The sequence below is a fragment of the Oncorhynchus keta genome, chromosome 7 (assembly GCF_023373465.1).
Source record: "Oncorhynchus keta strain PuntledgeMale-10-30-2019 chromosome 7, Oket_V2, whole genome shotgun sequence".
Classification (NCBI taxonomy): Eukaryota; Metazoa; Chordata; class Actinopteri; order Salmoniformes; family Salmonidae; genus Oncorhynchus; species Oncorhynchus keta.
Genome location: NC_068427.1, coordinates 11010781 through 11031028, shown reverse-complemented (window position 1 = coordinate 11031028; position 20248 = coordinate 11010781). Strand labels below are relative to the sequence as shown.

Genomic DNA, 20248 nt, shown 5'->3' with positions numbered 1-20248 from the left:
TAATGTTTATTTTTTTTAAACTCCCCTTCTCTGATGTGGGCGGGGAAAATAGAAATATACCGTAAAGCAATTAAGTTGTGGCATGGAAATGTTACATAAAAATGATGCAAATGGGCTTTGAGACAGTTATTAGTCTTATCTGGACTTCATCCATAGCCTAACCCCTAACCCTGACCTAACACCTACAGTATAATGAGCCTATTATTGAGCCATGGTTAAAAGCGCTGCCAGCTTCCTAGTAGCAGATATTAGGGGCTGAGTCCCAAATGGCACTCTATTCCCTATATAGTGCACTACTTTTGACCAGAAACTAGATTCCTATAGGCCCTGGTCAAATGTGGTGCACTATATAGGGAATAGGATGCCATTGTGGATGCATTCCCAGTAGATTAGAGATAAGAAGGAAGACACACTGGGGCCTTAAAAGTTAACAGAAATGGTTTAATCAACAACAAATGTATTGTTGTTCAGTTTTATTCATACGCATCATCACCAGTAACAAAATGCGTGATTTCCATCTAGCCTTTTTTTAAACATTTTTTTATTGCTGCTTTTTATTTTACAAAAATGTACGAACGGGTAACATACATCACTTTAGACCAATAAAGCTACAGTGTAACAGTTCAAAGTTGAAACACAATCTGTAGTACATTCCTATTGTAGTACCATGCACATAAATATAACCTACAGTAGGTCAAAATATAAACAATAAATATATATGAAGTTCATTCAATTCGAGTCTGAATGCCAAACAAACAATAGGCATAGATATGACAGTGTTCAAGCATTGATATAGTTTCAACATAAAAACAAATTAAACAGAGTAATAATCTCTCCTGTACAGTAATGTCCATTAGGTCATTTGTGGGTTTGTGTTGATGGGAGAGCTGATGAACCTCATAAACCCCAAGAAAGCATTATATGTGTTTCATTGATATTTCTAAACAGCGCACAGCAATGCCTTCAAATACATAACCATGCCACGTTTTACATTTCAATGGGACTTTCAAGTTTTACAGCATGTTAGAAAAATAATTGGTTCTGTATGTACAGTTATTATGATGATTGACAGCGTTAGTTATTTACAGTACACATGTCAGCTGCTCCAGGTCGACAGTCCATTGAAGAACAAATAGTTGTTCCACTTTCTTAAAGGAGCTAACACGTTGCCCATATCAAGCCATTTTGTGTGCGTCCCATATGGCACCCTATTACCTATATAGTGCACTACTATGAGACCTGGCCAATAGTAGTGTGATTTATAGGGAATAGGGCACGATTTAGGATACACATGTTTGACTGATGATCAAAATGGTACAGTAAAGTGGTTAAATAATATGATGAGTTTATATACCATTATACTGTTGACATTGTTCATATTGATTTATTCACTAATGCTCGATGTTTCGGAGATCTTTATACTAAATATGACTCATTTTCACAATAGCTTAATTCAATCAACTAGAAACTTGATATTCAGTCAACATTTTAAAAGAATTCACTACCTTTATATGTCTTAGGGTCATTTTTGCTTTATGTTTCGATCGGGCAAAAGATTTGCCATAAAGTGATGAACATGATGTATACATTTAAGGAAACTTTAAAACAGACAAATGTATCTCAAATAAAATAGAACAAATAAATAATCCAACACTTCGGGGAGCTAACAATGATATAGTGCATTAGAAATAAAAAAATCCTACATATTTCTATGTAAAAATGGTCAAATGAAATAACTGCATTCTGTGATAAATACTTATTGAGGGAAAGCAAACTGATTTTCTTGGCAGCTACATGCATCCATACATGAGTTCTGTATCACCTCCAATGTTTAGAGTTTTTTTCATCCTCTTAATGTACCCATCAACAACAACGAGGCATGTGCACAGGTAGGGGTATACCTATATCAGACCCCTGGGACTTTGCCCTTCCACTCAATATTGGGTGGTCACTCATTCTTTTTTTTTTTTTGTATACAGTTCTTGTGGTAGTTGTTCTGAACCCACTGCCCCCAAGTCGTCAAGTTCGCCACCCCCCCACCCATCCGTTGGTCTGCCCTGTACGGAGCTCATGTGCACCTGGTTGTGCATTTTACCCAGTCTACCCTGTAAGGATATTGCGCACGCCCGGTATCCAAACATGCATGGCTTGTGATGCGGCTCACCAGTCGAGTGGGTGTAGCAAGCTATCTAGTTTAAATATCAACAGTACTGCCACACCATAGCAGCATAACATTTGATTAACACTTGATATCGCTTGATGTACATCATCATCAATATTCGGTCTGGTTGGCTGATATGCAGCAGCAGTTCATCATTTATTTCCTCATAGAATCATAGCCACGGGAAGGGTGCTGCAGGACACCTGATAAATTGAAATACATTTGGCAACGTTCTAGAATTACTGCTGTCTGTTCAGAAATAAATGAAATAATTCAGAATAGCCTACTGCACCAAGAGTAGGCCTATAATTTAGCCACAAAGGATCAATAGGACCTTTTTTTTTAAATGGCTTAGCTGTGGATTGTGTGTAGCCCAGTCATAGTCTACAGTTAGGAACGCGCTGCACATCTGTCTGTGAACAGCATATACAATTACGGGAAACACAGGCTGGAAAGAAAATGGCTCCTGCTGAAAAGAGAATACTGAAATCTGTCTGCTGTAGGCTACCACAACATTTTATTAACTTGCAAATAGGCCATTTGAGCAAACATTATTTACAAGAGAGGGATCAGCTTTTGGCACGAGTGCATCAGCCATCGCTGGTGAGTGAGCGGCGCATCATTGGGTGAGTCAATGACACTGGAAAGCTTTTTAAGGATTATAATGTCCTCCTCATATTGTAAATATGTGTGTCTCCACACACCTAGGCCCAGGCTATTGATGGGTTCAAGACAAAGTTGTTTTCATTAAGCTCAGACTCTGTTTGTCAGTGTCAAAAGTAGGCTGTCTTTTGGTCATTTGTGCGGAATTTAAAAAGATTCTGCCAAAGTCTCCAGTCATGTAAATTTACATAGAGTTGCATGACATGCATTTATAAAAAGGCCCAATTGTTTTCGGACACTACGTTACTAAAAATGTTTCCCCATGTGTGCAGCTTCTGTAAGCACCTCTACTCTACTGCTCTATGCCACTAGGGAAATGTCAAGAGAGGACATATGAATAAAAAAAACAATTCCTCGTTATGTCGAGAATCACAACTTATTTCTCTCGTGATCACTACATAACAAAAGTAGTTTTTTTCGAGATCACAAGACCATTTTCTCATGATCACGCCATAACAAAAGTAGTTTTGTCGAGACCACGAGAAACTTTATAAATGGGAGTGGACGTATTGATGATAGATGGACAGTATGGTTGAGGCTTATGTTAGTTAGCTAGCTAAGTTAGCTAGTTAAATTAGGCATTGGGGGTTTAGCTAGCTAGTTTATACATTAAGGTTACTCTGCAGCATAGAGAGAGAGTATTAACTCTACAGTTAGAGTTATCGTAGCTTTCTAGAATGATTGTCAAACCACTTGATGAATTTAGGACTGCCAGAGCATCTAGCTAGCTGACGTTACGGGCTGGTATAGCGTTAGCTACAGTGACTAATCGTAGCTAGTAAGCTATATAAACTTGCAAACAATGAAAACATCCACAGATATCTCTTCTTTCTTTAAGAAGAAGAGTAGTACAGTGGAGACTCAGCCGACAGGGGAGCAGCAGCAGAGGGTTAACGTTAGTGAGGATGCAGTCGAAGATGATGATAACATCATTGAGCAAGCCAATGAACAGGCGGAGGCAGCGAGAGAGCATGACAGAACAAGAGGCAGAACATGACAGCGACGAACAGGCACAGGCAGCATTAGTGACAGATCACAGTGAAGAACAACAGACGGCAGCATGGCACGAAAGTGCAGAACAGGCAGCAACAACAGTTTCTCATGTTATAATTATTATTGTTATAAAATCAGAATAACTGATTGTTGTCTCGTTTCATCCGAGATATATCCCAGTCAAGAGCAGAGAGGCCCAAACAGCCACATCTGAAGTTTTTCGCTCGGACCCTTCAGGGGGATAGAAGATGGGGCTTCATGAAAGAGTGGTACAGTAAGCATACAGTGCCTTGAGAAAGTATTCACCACCCTTGGCATTTTTGCTATTTTGTTGCCTTTACAACCTGGAATTAAAATGGATTTTTGGGGGGGGTTGTATCATTTAATTTACACAACATGTCTACCACTTTGAAGATGCAAAATCTTTTTTTATTGTGGAACAAACAAGAAATAAGACGAAAAAACTGAACTTGAGCGTGCATTACTACCCAAGTCAATACTTTGTAGAGCCACCTTTTGCAGCAATTACAGCTGCAAGTCTCTTGGGGTATGTCTCTATAAGCTTGGCACATCTAGCCGCTGGGATTTTTGCCCATTCTTCAAGGCAAAACTGCTCCAGCTCCTTCAAGTAGGATGGGTTCCGCTGGTGTACAGCAATCTTTAAGTCATACCACAGATTCTCAAATTGGATTGAGGTCTGGGCTTTAACTAGGCCAATCCAAGACATTTCAATGTTTCCCCTTAAACCACTCAAGTGTTGCTTTAACAGTATGATTAGGGTCATTGTCCTGCTGGAAGGTGAACCTCCCAACACCTCTCAAATCTCTGGAAGACAAACAGGTTACCCTCAAGAATTTCCCTGTAGTTAGCACCCTCCATCATTCCTTCAATTCTGATCAGTTTCCCAGTCCCTGCAGATGAAAAACATCCCCACAGCATAATGCATAATGTTTGCACCAGACATAGCGTTTCCCTTTACTCTCATCTGACCAGATTACCTTCTTCCATATGTTTGGGGAGTCTCCCACATACCTTTTGGTGAACACCAAACATGTTTGCTTATCTTTTTCTTTAAGCAATGTTTTTTTTCTGGCCACTCTTCCATAAAGCCCAGCTCTGTGGAGTGTATGGCTTAAAGTGGTCCTATGGACAGATACTCCCATCTCCACTGTGGAGCTTTGCAGCTCCTTCAGGGTTATCTTTGGTCTCTTTGTTGCCTCTCTGATTAATGCCCTCCTTGCCTGGTCCATGAGTTTTGGTGGGTGGCACTCTTTCTTTATAACCCCACCCTGATCTGTACCTCTCCACAACTTTGTCCCTGACCTGTTTGGAGAGCTCCTTGGTCTTCATGGTGCCCCTTGCTTAGTGGGGCCTTTCAGAACAGGTGTATATATACTGAGATCATGTAACAGATCATGTAACACTTAGATTGCACACAGGTGTACTTTATTTAACTATGTGACTTCTGGAGGTAATTGGTTTCACCAGACCTTATTTAGGGGCTTCATAGCAAAGGGGTTGAATACATATGCACGCACCACTTTTCCGTTTTATATTTTTGAATGGTTTTTAAACAAGTCATTTTTTAAAATTTCACTTCACCAATTTGGACTATTTTATGTATGTCCATTACATGAAATCCAAATAAAAATGCATTTACATTACAGGTTGTAATGAAACAAAATAGGTAAAACGGCAAGGGGGATGAATACGTTTACAAGGCACTGTAAATGGCTGGAATACTCTCATACTAAAGACTCTCTACTTCTATGCCTGCCGGCACTTCAGTCTCCCCTCCTCCGGCGATTCAGTGTTTACATCTGAAGAGGGGTTAAGAAATTGGAAAAAAGCAACTTACAAAGATGAGGGATTTGTAGGCCATGCCCAATCAGAATAACATGCTATATTAACATGGGCAGAATATGAAAAGTCGACTGCAATCAAATGCGCTCTCTCGGCCATCCTTAAATGCAGAGTATAATAAATTAGTGAGGGAAAATAGAGAGTACATTTAAAACTGTTGGAGAAACCCTGCTCCTCACAGCTATGCAAAACTTTACACAGAGAGCACATAAAGAAACGGAAGGTCAGAATAAAGGACATTCCCTCTCTATTATGGAACTGCTAGCCAAGCATGATCACACAGTCAAAAGAAAAATGAAGTCAAAGAAATCAAAGAAATGTCAAAGAAATACAACATACTTTGGGCATAGTACACAAAACAAAATAACTGAATGCCTGGCCCGAAATGGTCCGCACCTCAATAATTAGTGAAGTTGCACAAAGTGAGGCTTTCAGCATTATGGTTGACGAGATCAAAGACATTAGCAAGAAGGAACAGATGTCCTTAGTATCGAATTGCAATTACAATGGGTCAATATGTGAACGTTTTCTCACCTTTGAAGCAGCAGAGCGCCTGGATGCTGCAGCACTTTCACCGAAATCTGTACAAATACTGCAGAAGTATGGCCTTGACTACAGAAACCACCTAGTAGGGCAAGTATATGATGGTGCCTCTGTCATGAGCGGAAACAACACAGGTGTGCCAGCACCCATTAAATCAGAGGCCCCATTAGCTTTGTATGTTCACTGCAATGCACATTGCTTAACTGTAGTATTAGTTGACGGTGTGAAATGCATCCCTGAAGCATATTGTTTCTTTTCTCTTTTGCAGAAAATTTATGTCTTTGGGTCAGGGTCATATGTGCCACAAAGGTGGCAAGAGGTACAGAGGGAGATGTTTCAGGGGGCCCCGAGAGAGTTACAAAGGCTGATAGAGACACGGTGGGCATGTAGGTACAATGCTTGCAAGACCGTGAGGGCACAGACTGCCAGCCATCATACAGACTACTGAAAGAAATATCTGAAGAGAGAAATGGTGACAGAGCCGTAGAGGCAAGAGGTCTATTAGCCCCAATGGATCTAGTTTATTAGCATCCTTGTAACAGTCACCAATGTTTTTGGTGAGATTAAACATCTGTCAGACATTTTACAGTCCCCACAACTCAAATTTGGGCACGGCTGTTACCCTTGTTGATTCTCTTGTTGACACCTTGAACATTGATACATCGGATGTTGCACCTCCAGGCCATCCCAGGGCGTCAGGTCACACCAAGCTCTAGGCTTGATGGGCATCACATTCCCACCCCAATAGTTCAAAGACCGGTCAACACAGATAAGAAGTCATTTTCCGGCAGGTTCATTCATTCCAATTGTTGATGTGCTTCTCTCTGAGGTGAAGAGAATATTTCCTAAAGAAAATTGTGTCATCATGCAAGGGATGCAAGCCTTGAATGTCTGCAGTCACACATTTTGTGAGAAAAATGTAGTGTTTCCATTTGCCTCACAATACAACTGCAGCACTGAGGATCTGGAATATGAGATCCCTCAGCTTCAGCGAATTCTTGATAGGAAGCAAACTAGTGGCTTGGAAACACCAACCCGTTTAAAAGAGCTCACAGTCTTCCTTGAGCCATATAGGGAGGTGTTCCACAAGATGTTTAAACTGCAAAATAACACTTGCATTGTGAGCACTGTAGCAAGTGAGCACAGTTTTCCAAGACCGTCTTGAGAAATACAACGAGTGACGAGCGATTGAGCAATTTGGGGGTGTAGAGTCAAGAAGGGCGAGGGCCATAAATCTTGAGGATTTTGTGGATGTGTTTGCCAAAAGACACAGCAACAGGCAAATAAATCTGTATTGAAAATAATGTAGCCTAATAAAGCAGGGATATGAATAGGTTGTGAGTAGGCTATAGTAACATGTATATTGTTGTCCATAATTATGTTTTTTGTTTTGTTTTTCATTTTTGGACATATTTCATATTTTTGTTTATAACAAGACACAGCAACAGCCAAATAAATCTGTATTGAAAATAATTGTAGGCGTCTGTGTGGCGTTTTTAAACTTGAGTAGGCTTGTTCCCAGTAAATGTTTTGCTCCTTGCAATCAATGTACTGATTTCAAATTAAAGCTGTATATTTGTCTTTATAAGGAAAAGGGCAACTAGCCCATTTGAAGAACAATCGCCTAGCACATGTATATACAGATACATAACACATTAAAACAGGATTGTTGTGGAACTTAAAATGTTAACTGTACTGGTATTAGTCTACGCACATCAGATAAATAGTAACATTTAACTGTGAAATAAGAAAGTATATCAGTATGCGATTCCTTAACTCTAATATTGACATAGTTTCCAACTAGCCTATATACTACAACAGCATAATAGAATTACCTGAAATTCAGTTACGGCTTTTGGATTTGGTGTGCCACCCCAAGATTTTCAGTGGCCCCAACCGGCCACACACCCACCCCTATGAACAATTTCTGGGGGCGCCACTGATTGTGCGGCTAAACAAATGAATGGGTGATGCGTGGTACTTCCGATTATCTCGTGATCTCGACAAATCAACTTTTGTTATATATTGATCGTGAGATAAGTAAGTTGTGATCGCGACATAGAAGGGAATTCTTTATTTTGATTAATATGTCCCCTCTTGACTTCCGTAATGCAATGCTTTATTATAAAGGTGATTTAAAAAAAAATATTCTCATAAGTTCCGGTACTTCAGAGCTCCACTGTTCACCCCTCTCTCTCGCACTCACTTTTTGCTCCGGCACCTCAAGATTGACAAATTAATTACTGAACACAGGTAGTATAGAATCTGGCTAACCACCATATACTAAAATATACACACAAACCACCAGCCAGCCAGCAATACACTGAGTGTATAAAATATTAGGAACACCTGCTCTTTCCACGACAGACTGACTAGGTGAATCCAGATGAAAGCTATGATCCCTTATCGAGGTCACTTGTTACATCCACTTCAATGAGTGTAGATGAAGGGAAGGAGACAAGTTAAAGAAGGATTTTTAATCCTTGAGATCAATTGAGACATGGATCTGCCATTCAGAGGGTGAATGGGCAAGACAAAATATTTAAGAGCCTTTGAACGTGATATGATAGTAGGTACCAGGCGCACCGGTTTGAGTGTGTCAAGAACTGCAACGTCGCTGGATTTTTCACGCTCAACAGTTTCCTGTGAGTATCAGGAATGGTCCACCACCCAAAGGACATCCAGTCAACTTGACACAACTGTGGGAAGCATTGGAGTCAAAATGGGCCAGCGTCCGTGTGGAACACTTTCGGCACCTTGTAGAGTCCAAGCCCTGGCGAATTGAGTCAAAATGTGTGCAACTCAATATAAGTAAGGTGTTCCTAATATTTTGTACACTCAGTGTACATCACGAGTTAGATTATATATATTATATTATGTAGTTATTATTTAAGAGCATTGAAGATAAATCACAATTTGTTTAAAAAAATAATTGAGGTAGCTAACTATCAGATTTACATCAATCATCAACATCCCTCTTTTCCCAATGTCAATCATGTCTTTCGGAGGCACTGTAGCTAACTATCTCACTTACAATTTGTGATGGGTGAGTGTGTTGCTGAAATTAATAGGCCTATGCTCAAAAATGTTTGTTATTAATTTTGAGATCTGAATTATGAAAGTCTTATATTTGGGGTGAGAGGGGGTTGGGTGGGGGGCTTTGTTCATTTTGAGCACCTGCTCCCTGAAAGATCTGTGCATGGCACTGACAACAACCCTTACCCTTAGACCCTTCATCCTCAGATTTACAGGTGGTTCTGACATAAATATGAATTGGGGGTGTCCAATATCACAGAACAGAATAATCGACCTTGCAGGGTTGCACTTTAAACAAAACACTTATGTACAGAGCCAGAGTAGATTGTCTATGAGGCCCCACAGACGCATACTACAACGCTCTGTCTAGGAAATGCTATCCTGCTATTGGTGCTTCTGCTGTACTAAAGTCTGAACTCTGACCTCACACATGACCAGCCCTGAGAGCCATCAGACATATACAGTATCACTGATTCCAGCTTCCTCCACGTGTAAAAGTGTTAGTCACCATCACTACAGACGCGCCCAAATGATTCAACCATACAGAGAGCTCTGGCTGAGAGTGTGCCGGTCAACCTCTAGGCAACCACTGTGTAATATTGACTGAATGGGAGGAGCAGCATCTCAGATAAAGCCCTCGCAGAGCCTCAGAAGCCCCATAATAAAATACTACAGGCTGCTGCCTGCCTGCTTCTTCCCCACCCGCGAGTGCTGAAGGAGGCAGGAACACGTGCATGACAAAAGACACCTGGTGGAGCGAGGTGAGGTCGTGGCCAGTTTAGGTGGGGGCGAGTCTGGCCGGTGTGGTGGTGAGTGAATGTGGAGGTCCTACTCCTGGGTCAGATCAGAGCGTCAGTGTCATGTTGCGGAGGAGCCACTGCTGGGAGCGGCTGCCTGTGCAGTCTCTCAGGGTGGGCACCATCTTGTCCTCCTCAGTAGGCATGTCCAGACATTGGTTACTGTTGACATGCAGCAAGGTCAGCCGCTGGGGAGAGAGGCGCAGGCAGAAACAGGCACACACACAAACGAAACAAACAAACAAACACACACACAAACACACGGGTGAATGAGCATTACGCACTAAACACATGGGCACTGCAAAAAGTGAGCCGAGATTCTGGCCCCTGCTCCACCTGCAGCCAGAGAGATGGTTTCTGGGTAGATTTGATTACAGATGAGCGCCACTTCAACATATTTTAAAATGGATGTTGTCCACCCACTCATACAGATTTTGCAGTATCTTCCCCAGCAGCTTGTATGTGGATTACACTTCATTTACAGAAACGGCATCACTGGGTATTGAAATGATGCAGACTTGTGTTCGGCCAAATAAGTGTCAAACCTTTCAAAATAAATGTTGTGATTAAAAAAAACAGATGCTCCTGAATGTACCCAAGGACTTTCACCTCAGGAGGATTCGTTTGGTAGAAATCAATCTTTTGAGTGCCGTCACAACGATGCCTGTATTCCCCACGTCGATACCTAAGCCCCAAAACGAATGGAAAGGAGAGGAGACATAAAAGCTCTTAATTAACCACTTATGGCCACTCTCTCTCTCAGAGGTAATGTACTTAGCCAGTTTATACCTCCGTTGGCGGTCGTTACTCGTCATAATGACCATACAGAGTGCAGACGCAGAATCCAATTCTTACCGTTATGGCCGCGTTTTACTTCTTAAGGACGGAAAATGCAATTCTCTTTCCAAGAGCCATGACATACATTGTAAAACGACATCAAAAAAGTATGTAGGTCTGTGAGGGGGAGGGGGAGGGGGGGGACAACAGCCCAACCAGTAGTGTAACCCGTCAGAACAGATTTCCCCCCCAGCTCATTGTGTGTTGTGTTTTCTTCTTGTTATCACCATTTCAATTAAATTCAGGCCAATTTCTCTCATGAGATGACCTATTGGTAACAGAGAGGGATTCCCCCCCATTTACACCTTGTGTTCTGGCCTGTAAGCCCGTAGTATATGAGGCTGATTCTCTTGTTCTTCTCACATACTCAATTTCACACGGACAGATTCTGTGAGAGGGGCCATTGATTTGAAAATCAATAGGTAGGCTACTGAGAGGAGATGGGAGGAAATGGTTGGGAATCAGTGTGTGTGTGTGTGTGTGTGTTCATGTGATACAGCTCTGTGTGCGTTGGGACACCAGTCGTCGTGCAGAGCCATTGTAGAAGTACAGTAGAGAATGCTCAATCTGCAATCTGTCCCTCCTTGTGTACCGTACAGTAGAATAGCAATCAGATGAGCTCGCAACTTTAAGGTAATAGAGTGTTTGGCATCAATAGCTAAACTTTTAATAGGAAGACAGACTATTTTATTCTCTTTTGGCACATCATTCACACATCCCAGGAGGTGTTTTCCAAAACAATGTGTGACTGGTACACACTAAATCCAAGTGACACCTTGAGACCAATGAGACCAATGAGGATTGATTTTGTATTATAGGTTGACAGAATGCTAGAATCCTTATTCCCCATTCCTATTGCTTAAGGGTTTGATTAAATGCAATGAGTTTTCCTTCCAAGGCAGTGTTTCCTGGCCATTGTGCTCTCACCTCTGGTTTGCACGTTGGGGTCTAGGCTGGGTTACTGTAAAGCACTGCGCGACAACTTCTGATGTAAAAAGGGCTTTATAAAATCTATTTATTTAATGAATTAATACACTTTCCTGCAGTGTAACTGAGAGGCATAAGCATTGTTACCGCCAAGTTAAATGAAAAATCATTAGTAATATGAGGTTTTAGTAATAATCAATAAATGAATACAACACATGACTAAGAACACACTGATTCAACGATATAAAATGGTTCATATGTAGACTTTGCAGCAATGATTGTCTTTGACTTTGAGGCAGTAGCGGTGCGTGGGTAAAATCACCAGGGAAGCCAATCCAGAAAAAAAAGCCATATTAAAACCTGTGTGTTGTGATAACTGCGTTGTTTGCTCTATAATCTGTTAGTTCCGATACCTTAAACACCGTGATATATAGGCCTAAGGCCGAGACAATAAGACGACGCAGTGGCAGAATAAATTCTAATAATACACATTTGTTTCATTACAAAACCGGAGAGCAACATTTATCCGGGGAAGTCCACCCCCCAAAAATATTGCATGTAACAAACAGTTACATGACCTACAGCATGGTCAAGCAAGTTAACGTTTCTGACATTTTCAGACTACTAAACAGCTATTGAGTTAGAGTCACGGCAAGTCGTAAAGAAAACAGGAGCTGCCTCCACTACTCCAGCACCATTTTAACTTCAACATTTCAAAATCTAATCACCTCTGCTTAGTCTAATTCAGTGCCAACTAAAATATACCAAAAACTATTCAGTCCAATCAACATAAGCTAAATATGATGTGGCTGTCCATGGTACTGATGTGTGTGAGTGTGAGTGTGTGTTGTGAGTGCATGCAAGTAGAAAAAACATGTTGACTCACCCTACTTACAGAGAAACGGTAATGCCATCCTCCTCTTTCATGTTGCCTAAACGGTCTATGACTCTGTCATACAGTACACACTTTTAGTTTTTGTTGTCCTAAGCTACCAGGCTAAAATACTTGCTCGCTGGCCTAACTTCTTTTCATGGTCAACGATACGCCAGGCCAGCTAGTTAACATTAGCCTACTACATCTAGCTACATGTTGAACTTCCATCTTCTCAGGCCAGGGCCACAATGTATGGATTTAAGGCTTACGTAAAGGCTTACGAAGGATTACGTAAAACCACAAGTTCCTATCTCCAACGGTGGTTAATGTAGGAAAGGGATGAGGACAACAACACAACAAGATGCAACAATTCCATTTTTTCTGTCAATAAGGATGTTTGGCTTGTGATGTGATTGGTCTTAAACCAAATCCAAACTGGCTTCCCTTGACACTTTTTTTGGTGCGCCAGGACCACACACAGCTGAGCTCACGTAGTTTAGCTCAATGCTGATTGGCTATTATTTTATATATTTTTATCAAGTGAGGCCAAATGCTCGCTGGCTTCCCTTGCATTCAATGCCACGGGCGGCAACAATGTCATACACTTTCTGACCAGACAGCATTAGATAGACACTCTACTCATACTGAGACAGAGGGGCGCTGTTTCGTTCGTTCAAATGCTTTCTCCAATGAGATACATACAGCCTCTTGTGAATTGAATTTTTTAAATGAAAGACAGAGAAAGCCCAATTTTTTTAAATTACTTTTTTTGGGGAAGCCTGTCTTCCCTTGGCACCCATGAATACATCACCACTGCTTTGAGGTAAGTTTGTCCTGAAGCTGTATAGGACATTTTCAGATCCATATACAGCCTTTATTTTTTGAATGGGTAGCACAAACCAAGATGGTTTGTATGTGATTGTGCATATTTGAGCTTGTGCTTCCTTCAATGCAACAATACACAGAAGGGTCCCGCATTTACTCTACCTACAGTGCCTGGAAAGTATTCACACCCCTTGACTTTCCCAACATTTTGTTGTGTTACAGACTGAATTTAAAATGGATTAAATGTCACTGGCTTACACACAATACCGCATAATGTCAAAGTGGAATTATGTTTTTAGAAATGTTTACTAAAAAGCTGAAATGTCTTGAGTCAATAAGTATTCAACCCCTTTTTTATGGCAAGCCTAAATAAGCTCAAATGTAAAATGTGCTTAACAAGTCACATAATAAGTTGCATGGACTCACTCTGTGTGCAACAATAGCGTAACATGAGTTTTGAATGACTACCTAATTTCTGTACCCCACACCTAAATTTATCTGTAAGGTCCCTCAGTCTAGCAGTGAATTTCAAACACAGATTCAACCACAAAGAACAGGGAGTTTTTCCAATGCCTAGCAAAGTAGGGCACCTATTAGTAGGGTAGAACAAAGAGAAAAGGCAGACATGAAATATCCCTTTGAGCACGGTGAAGTTATTAATTACACTTTGGAAGATGTATCAATATACCCAGTCACTTCAAAGATACAGGCATTCTTCCATACTCAGTTGCCAGAGAGGAAGGAAAACACTCAGAGATTTAACCATGAGGCCAATGGTGACTTTAAAACAGTTACACAGTTTAATGGCTGTGATAAGAGACCTGAGGATGGAACAACAACATTGTAGTCACTCCACAATACTAACCTAAATGACAGAGTGAAAAGAAGGAAGCTTGTACAGAATAAAATATTCAAAAACATGCATCCTGTTCGCAATAAGGCACTAAAGTAAAACTGCAAAAAAATTGTCATAGAAGTTAACTTTATGAACTTAAACTGCACTCAACGAGCTGTATACGGCCATAAGCAAACAAGAAAATGCTCATCCAGAAGCGGTGCTCCTAGTGGCCAGGGACTTCAATGCAGGTGTCATGACTCTCCTGGTTGAGGATCCAAGGCCTCAGATCAGCTTGGCAAATGGCTGACAGATAGCCATGCCCATCTCTATCCCACAGAAGAGGAGAGGGTGGCTGGGACGGTTTTATGACACCTCATGCCAATCGTAAATCTTATGCAGCAGAGAACTCTTGCCTGCTCTTCAGTATCAACCAAAGGAATGCCTTTGTCTAGAGAGACTGTTACCCGCTCAAAAAGTGAATATCGGAACAATATTTCTAAGATAGGAATGTTAGGAATTGTCAGTGGGGATCTAAAGAATAATCATGTCATATTGTTGTTCATTTTGTGATGTCATTAAAAACTGTATAACAAAAATACTGTAACTTGAAGAGCTTTCACACTGTATGTCAGGTTTACATCCTTTACGTTGTGTAGGAAATATGAAGAACAATGAAACTGTTTTTAATTAAGATAGGAATGTGATTTTATTTTTCTAACGAGATCATAGTTTTCATGTGTCTTGCACATTAACCAAGCCACGCCCCGAATGAGGTCAGAAGAGCGTGTCAGTGTGATGGAACCGTCCTTTTCGACCAGAGTGCTTAAAAGGACTCGCTAAGAATTAACATATCAGACCAGCAAACGTGAAGCGTGAGCTAAACGTTACAAATGCTTGAAACTCCCAGACCAGAAAGCGTGCAGCTGTGGCTACACGTTGAAATGGTTGGAAACTCAAATTCAACACGAGGTGTAGAAGATAAATTCACGTTACACACAGCTGTGCATGTAAAGTGATCTAGAACCTTGACTATCTACCCGAGGCAGAAAAGAGGCGAAAAGCTCACCTCAGACAATCAATGGTACATCCGATTAGCTGTCTTACATCAGATATCGAGAAAAGTGAATCTAAATGACTATCCTACTACAATCATCATCATTGGAGACCGGACCACTAAGAAGAAAGACATTGTGACCTCTGGTGGACAACCAAAGCCTTACACCTATCGAGCCAATCCCCATAGAAGGATTGATTGGTTTCAACAGAGAGACGACAAACAAAGACATCTACACGTAAATACATTGCATTTCTTACCCAAATGAGCGGTGGCTTGTGTGTAAGGTCTATGGTTACTGTGAGCGTAGTTTCCAACTGTACGATAAATGTCTCTTTTTCCCTATCTCTCTATTTTCCCCATCCCCTTTTCCATCTCTGTATAATAAGCCGTCATATCTTGTCAGTCCACTAGGGACATTTGCCTCATGTAAGTTTGTATGTGTATTCTGTGTTATTATTAAGTTAGTTAGTAAATAAATCCTTAAATACATTTGTGTAGAACTGAATCATGAGAAAAGGATGGGGTTCTTGCGGATTCAAGAACGACAGCAGTCTGAACGACTGCTATCGACATATCTTATAAATATCCTCTTGAGTTTTATTCGGGAGATGATAACTCATTAAACAACTTATTTTGTGGTGCCCCAAATTCCTACTGAGTTAATTGTTACATGATTAATTTAATCAAGTAACAATTAAATATAGTTGGTTGATTCGATAAATAAAAATCATCACATTAATCAAAGTCACATCACGACACAGGCAAACTTAAATCTGTTTTTACCTCATTTCTACCAGCATGTCACATGTGCCACCAGAAGAAGAAAAACCACCTTTACTTCACACACAGACACACATACAAAACTCTCCTTCGCCCTGCATTTGGCAAATCTGACCATAATTCTATCCTCCTGATTCCTGCTCACAAGCAAAAACTAACGCAGGAAGTACCAGTGACTCGCTCAATACTGAAGTGGTCAAATGAGACGAATGCTACGCTAAAGGACTGTTTTGCTAGCACAGACTGTGATTCATCCAATGGCATTGAGGAGTATACAACATCAGTCACTGGCTTCATCAATATGTGCATCGATGACGTCGTCTCCACAGGTACTGTACATACATATCCCAACCAGAAGCTGTAGAATACAGGTGGGAGTGGGACACTAATCTGGACGCTTTTATGAAATTTCTCTATGCCCTCAGACAAACCATCTAACAGGAAAAGCACCAGCTGTTCCGGATGACTCTGTGATCACACTCTCCGCAGCCGATGTGAGCAAGACCTTTAAACAGGTCAACATTCACAAGGTGGCGGAGCCAGATGGATTACCGGGATGTGTACTCAGAGCATGAGCGGGCCAACTGGCAAGTGTCTTCACTGACATTTTCAACCTCTCCCTGGCCGAGTCTGTAATACCTACATGTCCCTGTGCCCAAGAACGCCAAGATAACCTGCCTTAAATTACTACTGTCCCATAGCAGTCACATCTGTAGCCATGAAGTGCTTTGAAAGGCTGGTCATGGCTCACATCAACAACATCATCACGGAAACCCTAGTCACTAATTCGCATACTGCCCCAACAGATCCACAGATGATGCAATCTCAATTGTACTCCACACTGCCCTTTCCCACCTGGACTAAATGAAAACCTATGTGTTCATTGACTACAGCTCAGTGTTTAACACCGTAGCGCCCACAAAGCTCAATAAGCTAAGGACCCTGGGACTAAACACCTCCCTCTGCAACTGGATCTTGGACTTCCTGACAGGCCGCCCCCAGGTGGTAAGAGTTGGCAACAACACATCTGCCACGTTGATCCTCAACACGGGGGCCCCTCAGAGGTGCGTGCTTAGTCCCCTCCTGTACTCCCTGTTCACCCACGACTGTGTGGCCAAGCACGACCATCATTAAGTTTGCTGACGACACAACGGTGGTAGGCCTGATCACCAACAATGATGAGACAGCCTATAATTCAACAATCTCTCCTTTAATGTGAGCAAGACAAAGGAGCTGATCGTGGACTACAGGAAAAGGACAACTGAAGACACCCCCATTCACATCGATTGGGATGCAATGTAGCGAGTCGAGAGCTTTAAGTTCCTTGGTGTCCACATCACCGACAAACTGTCATGGTTCAAACACACCAAGACAGTCGTGAACAGGGCACAACAATGTCTACTCCCCCTCAGGAGACTGAGAAGATTTGGCTTGGGTCCCCAGATCCTAAAAAAGTTATACAGCTGCACCAACGAGAGCATCATGACCGGTTGCATCACTGCCTGGTATGGCAACCGTTCGGCATCCGACCATAAGGTGCTACGGAGGATACTGGCCATCTGGCCCAGTACATCACTGGGGCCAAGTTTCCTGCCATCCAGGACCTCTATACTAGGCGGTGTCAGAGGAAGGCCCACTTTTTTTAAAGACTCCAGCCACCCCAGTCATAGGCTGTTTTCTCTGCTACCGCACGGCAAGCAGTACCGGAGTGCCAAGTCTAGTTCCAAAAGGGTCCTTAACAGCTTCTACCCCCAAGCCATAAGACTGCAGAACAATTAATCAAATGGCTACCCGGACTATTTGCATTGACCCCCCTTTAGTTTTTTTTTTACACTGCTGCTACTCGCTGTTTATTATCTATGCATAGTCAATTTACCACTACCTACATGTACATATCACCTCTATTACCTTGACTAACCTGTACCTCCGCACATTGACTCTGTACTGGTACATAGACTGGTATATAGCCTTGTTACTGTTATTTTATTTGTTTTACTTTAGTTTATTTTACTCTTATTTTCTTCACATTGCATTGTTGCTTAAGGGCTTGTAAGTAAGCATTTCACGGTAAGGTTTACACTTGTTGTATTCGGCACATGTGACAAATTAAATTTGATTCGATTTATTTGATATGTCCTGAATGCAAAAGGCATTATGTTTAGGGAAAATGGTGGTGTCTGCATTATGTTATGGGTATGCTTGTCATCGGTAAGTACTAGGGAGTAAAGAAAATCAAATGGAATAGAGCTAAGTACAGGCAAAATCCTAGAGGAAAACCTGGTTCAGTCTGCTTTCCAACAGACACTGGGAGACAAATTCACATTTCAGCAGGACAATAAGATAAAACAAAAGGCCAGAGTTTTTAAAGATATCACGAAGAACTACATAAGTGTTGCTAATGCTCTCCACTTTCTGGAGGACCGAGTTTTGACATCAGTGGAAGCAGAGTATGCTAACTAAGGAGATAGGGACTATTTGAAAAATATAAATATAGAATAAAAAATATTAATCAAATATCATCCAACTCAGAATTGTATATCAGGAACTAGGGCCACTTTCTAGAGCTACAATCTGAAGATCAATGACATCATCATGATTAGACCTTGTTTTTTCAGTTCCCAGTTGTCTTGAAAGCACCATAAATCCAGAGAATGCCAGACTTTGATGACATTTGCCCACGAAGGACCACCTTCGTGTTCAAGTCCTGTATGCTGCTGCATAAATGATGTAATATGCCAGGGAGATATGTATACTGTAGCTAAGAAAATAATACTAAGTGTATGTTGTGTAGTAAGCTGTTAGTAAACCATATGCCTCACCCTAATAATTTGGTCTATTTCGCCTACAGTTCTGACTACTGCTCTGACTGTTCTGACTTGGTTGTGCACATGTAGCCTATAACCTGTTTTAGAAATGTAATCATCGATTTATGTAAGAGCTTTCATTGTCAGCGTATATGCCCCCTTTATTTATCCAACGGTTGTGACTTGGTGTACAGGGAGAACACTGTAAGAAGTGTCCATGTTCTGAATTCAATATCCCTCATTATAAATAACGTACAGTCCCTTATCCAGAAAGACCCACAGCTGTAATCACTGCCCAAGGTGATTCTAACATGTATTGACTCAGGGGTGTGAGTACTTATGTAAATGGTTACTTCTGTATTTGATTTTCAATACATTTTCAAAAATGTCTGTTTTCACTTTGTCATTATGGGGTATTGTGTGTAGATGGGTGAGAGAAAAAAATAAATTTCATCAATTTTGAATTCAGGCTGCAACACAAATCAAGTGGAATAATTCAAGGGGGTATCAATACTTTTTAAAGGCATCACACAGAGCATCTCTCTCTCTCTCTCTCTCTCTCTCTCTCTCTCTCTCTCTCTCTCTCTCTCTCTCTCTCTCTCTCTCTCTCTCTCTCTCTCTCTCTCTCTCTCTCTCTCTCTCTCTCTCTCTCTCTCTCTCTCTCTCTCTCTCTCTCTCTCTCTCTCTCTCTCTCTCTCTCTCTCTCTCTCTCTCTCTCTCTCTCTCTCTCTCTCTCCTTTTAAAATGTATAAAACAAATTAATGTATTTATGTCCTCAAAACTATAGCTGTCCAAATAGTATTACACTAACAAGCCAAAATTGTAGTATCTGCCATTATAGTCCTGTACCTGTAAATAGGCCTATGAACCTCCACTACACTAAAGCTTATTTATTAATCATAAGAACATGTCTGGGGCGATAATGGAGATGCTATTTTTGCCATCCATGAAAGATCCCGCCATACTTCAGTGCAGAAAAGACAGCAGGAAGAAAATATAAGAGAGTAGGAAAACCAATCCATATTTAATGAAAATATTAGACATGTGAGGGACGTGTCCTCTCTGCTCATAATTATTTCATTGCTCCTCAGTGGCAGTAAAAACTCCCATTACAGCTGTTGCAGTCCCAGAGTGTGGCTCATGAGCTCTGTGCCGTGTGTGTGCACAGCTGAGACCTGCTAATTAAATGAAGATGGTCTCCAAGAGCCGGCACAGGGTGAGGAACATTTATCCTCTATGTCTCAAAGAGT

The 20248-nt window shown here is 41.2% G+C and overlaps 1 protein-coding gene across 3 annotated transcripts in view; it reads right to left on the bottom strand.

Annotated features, from left to right (window-relative positions):
* Window positions 1-519: 519 nt before the first annotated feature.
* Window positions 520-20248, bottom strand: part of LOC118385974 (polypeptide N-acetylgalactosaminyltransferase 13) — a 79068-nt gene continuing 59339 nt past the window's right edge. For 2 of the 3 annotated variants that reach the window (XM_035773263.2, XM_035773264.2), the window contains exon 13: window positions 10127-10244. Coding sequence is in view for 1 of the 3 variants with exons in the window: in XM_035773265.2 (XP_035629158.1) it covers window positions 10104-10244 (141 nt within the window). In the remaining 2 variants the exon portion in view is untranslated. Of the gene's footprint in view, window positions 10245-20248 lie in introns of all 3 variants that reach the window. The other variant, XM_035773265.2, reaches the window with a different exon arrangement.